The sequence below is a fragment of the Aplysia californica genome, unplaced genomic scaffold (genome assembly GCF_000002075.1).
Source record: "Aplysia californica isolate F4 #8 unplaced genomic scaffold, AplCal3.0 scaffold00551, whole genome shotgun sequence".
NCBI classification, from domain to species: domain Eukaryota; kingdom Metazoa; phylum Mollusca; class Gastropoda; order Aplysiida; family Aplysiidae; genus Aplysia; species Aplysia californica.
In genome coordinates this window covers 531,771-535,381 of record NW_004797821.1, presented here as the reverse complement: position 1 = coordinate 535,381, position 3,611 = coordinate 531,771, and the positions used below count along the sequence as shown (strand labels likewise).

Genomic DNA, 3,611 nt, shown 5'->3' with positions numbered 1-3,611 from the left:
CTTTCTTGTTTCTCTCTCTCACCTTTTGTGAGCGTATGTGTGTCTTTGTGGGTGTGTGTGTGCGTGTGTATGTGTGTGTGTGTGTATGTGTGTGTAACATATAAAGAAGGAAAAGACGACATCTTTAGTGTTCGGAGTCTTGCCACATATTGCAGACCTGTTGCCTGTTACAAAATGAGCTTCCTGTGTGTTGGTCAGGTGTCTGAACAATACAAAGGCGCAACGCAGTGTGGCTACATAAGAAGTAGTAGACTTTTTAGTTCACCAACATTCAGACATATCAGTCTGTGTGTTAGTGTGTTTTGTGAACATATCAGTCTCTGTGTTAGTGTGTTTTGTGAACATATCAGTCTGTGTGTTAGTGTGTTTTGTGTACATATCGGTCTGTGTGTTAGTGTGTTTTGTGTACATATCAGTCTGTGTGTTAGTGTGTTTTGTGTACATATCAGTCTGTGTGTTAGTGTGTTTTGTGTACATATCAGTCTGTGTGTTAGTGTGTTTTGTTTGTGAGTGGGTGGGAGGTTCCCCAAAGTAACCGTTGTCTTGTGGTGTGTCCCCAGTGAGAAGGCTGTGCTGGCCATTACCTTGAACAACAAGAACGAGGAGATAATGGGCCACGCAGCTTTCTTGGATTTCCCAAACCTCCCTGACATTGACTCGGCGAAGTGGGAGGACTGGTTCAATACCAAGTATGCAGGAGGACAGGTCTGTTTGCCGAAACTCCTAGGCATGATAGTTTTTGTTGGGTTTTTTTCCATGTAGAAAATGAAAGTAAAGACCAAGTTTGTTATTTGCTTCTATAGTCTTCCTTGGGATCTGGAATTTTAAAGTTTTTTTCAAGTAATTTGTCAATAAAAATAATGCAGAACACTTAACAAGTCCTTAACTGATTATAGAACCCTTGTGAAGCATGTTGTGCACAGGAATAGCTCAGTTGATACCGTGCCTAACTTTACAATGGGCTCCCCTGTTCAAATCCCCAACACAAGATTATTGAGCATAGGTTGTTTGAGGAGTTTGCCTAGCTCTCCACCCTCGTGACTCGTTCAACTTGAAGGTGAAGATTAACTCAGATTTCCTGCCCTCTGTAGAGCACTGCTGTGTGAAACAAGATGCTAGTAGCTTACTCTACTCTACCCTTGAAAAAAAGGAAGCGGAAAATCTGGCATCCTTGCAGGAAAGAACAGAAGAACGTTCAACCAGATATGCACTGGCACAATCAGTAGAAGGACCCTCGGCAACATTTTGGAGAGAGCAACGGAGCATCAATGGACATGTCCGGAGTGCAGGGATGTTGCTTCCTGAAACAATAACAATAACAATAACTCTACCATTGAACTGACTATCTATGCTCAAATAGAGAATGTTAAACATAATTTCTGCATATAAAATGATTTACAAATGTTTCTTATGTATGTGTTAGTATTCTCACTTTCTGATGTGTTTTAGAACATGAAATTAATTATGCATACTCAGTGTTATGAACTGTTTGAGTTGCTGTTATCTAAAATAGACATCCTACCATTTCATTCTGTGACGGCACTCGTATCATTGGAGCTGGGTCGATATAGGCCAACTCCACCATTTTTTGCTGCTTTATGATTCTGTTGTAAAGTTGGGTCAAATGCATCATCCCATTATGATGTTAAAATTCAACTAACATAGATGCGTGAAACAGTAAGATTTAATCAGAGCGTGAAGTGGTCTTTGACAGTTTAATTAAATAGTTTAACGCTTCTCCTTTTAAATAAGCTTCCCAGGAGATGGCCCATTTGTTCCCAACACCATCAATATATTGTATAATTTCTTGCAGGTGAACTCTCTGAATGCGCTGTTCCTTCACTACTTCGTCGCCAAGAAGGAATACGCCATGGGATGTGCCCAGGAGATCATCCGTACGGCCTTCAATGCTGTCCCGGACTTGCATTTCCTGTTCCTGTCTGTTCCTGTGGGACAGTTTCCAGGTCCGTTAATTCTGCACTTTTCTCTGTCTGTGTCATGACCCGCTGGAATCAGGCACCAGTCACTTTGTTAGCCTTGATATGTAGTTATTGGTATCATATGTGAGGCGGCGTGGTGGAATCAGGCTCTCGTCAAAATAATAAAATCGAAAAAAACAGCAGTTTTTTCCCTGCTTAGCAATTTTTATCAAATTTTTGTTTTTTGGCTCAACACCTTTTATGTCCATTTACAAACACATTCCTAGGAGGATTTCACCGAAAAATGTTGATAAAAAGCACAAAAAATATAAGTTTACAGTTTCCATGGACACTCCAGCTTTGGAATTTACCAAGCGTTGGCGGCCATTTTCACACTAATTTTACTTCTTAAACCAGGTGACCCCCACCTCCTTTAATTCAAAATATCTCCCCTTCTATTGAAGATGGATGGGTAATTTTTTCATTGAAAGCAAGACAAATGAACAAGCTTTAAGATGATACCAAAAACTCAATATGACCAAAAATTGACGAGAGCCTGATTCCACCACGCTGCCTCACATATTAAAGCTTGTTCGTTTGTTTTTCTTTTAATGAAAACAGTGTCCATCTGTCTTGAATAAAAGTAAAGATATCTGCTATTGAAGGATATGGGAGTGACCAGATGTCAGAGATAAAATTGGCGAGAAAATGAGCGTCAAACTTTGGTGACCCCACAGCTTGAGTGTCTTTGAAAACTGCAAATTTACTTTTTTTTTAATTAAAAAAAAAAAATTTCAGTAAAAAACTGCATAGAAATGTGTCTTTAAATGAAATCAAAAAGTGTTGAGCCAAAAAAAAAAAAGGAAAGAAAATTGTTGAAAGTTACCCCACAGGCAGAACAATGTCGGTTTCTTCAATTTCCGTATTTTGACGAGTGCCTGATTTCACCACGATGCCACACGTTTCCTTGTGTAATCTTTATTTTAGGTAGAAATACATCGCTGTGCACTGAGGTGGGGATGTTTGGTGCACAGGAAGGTAAAGGTAGTCACACTCAGGTAAAAGTAGTCACACTCAGGTAAAGGTAGTCACACTCAGATAAAGGTAGTCACACTCAGGTAAAGCTAGTCACCCTCAGGTAGTCACACTCAGGTAAAGGTAGTCACACTCAGATAAAGGTAGTCACACTCAGGTAAAGCTAGTCACCCTCAGGTAGTCACACTCAGGTAAAGGTAGTCACACTGAGGTAAAGCTAGTCACACTCAGGTAAAAGTAATCACACTCAGGTAAAGGTAGTCACACTGAGGTAAAGCTAGTCACACTCAGGTAAAAGTAATCACACTCAGGTAAAGGTAGTCACACTCAGGTAAAAGTAGTCACACTCAGGCATGAGCTCAGGTACATCAGATGGAGATCTGGACTGATGGGGAACGCATTGGGCAGTTTTTCTTTTTGTATTTTTTTTCTTTTTTTTCATCTTACGATTCACATTTCCAAAAATAAAAGTTTCTGAGAAAGGATCAATCCATTCCTCTGAAGTAGAAGACTGTTTTAAAAGCAGGCTTTTGAATTTTTCACTGCTTCAATTGTTGAGTTATGAAAAGAGTCATGCCACACTTGTGTTTTTGGTGTCCTGAATTGTCCTAGCACAGTACATTTGTTGATTAATTCCATCTTCATTTCCTCATTTCC

The 3,611-nt window shown here is 39.7% G+C and overlaps 1 protein-coding gene across 1 annotated transcript in view; it reads left to right on the top strand.

Moving 5' to 3' along the window:
- Positions 1–3,611, top strand: part of LOC101850905 (cilia- and flagella-associated protein 61) — a gene marked incomplete at its 3' end in the record, with an annotated part of 24,371 nt that overhangs the window by 3,773 nt on the left and 16,987 nt on the right. The window contains 2 exon segments of the mRNA XM_013087154.1: positions 561–705; positions 1,814–1,964. Coding sequence (XP_012942608.1) covers positions 561–705; positions 1,814–1,964 — 296 coding nt within the window.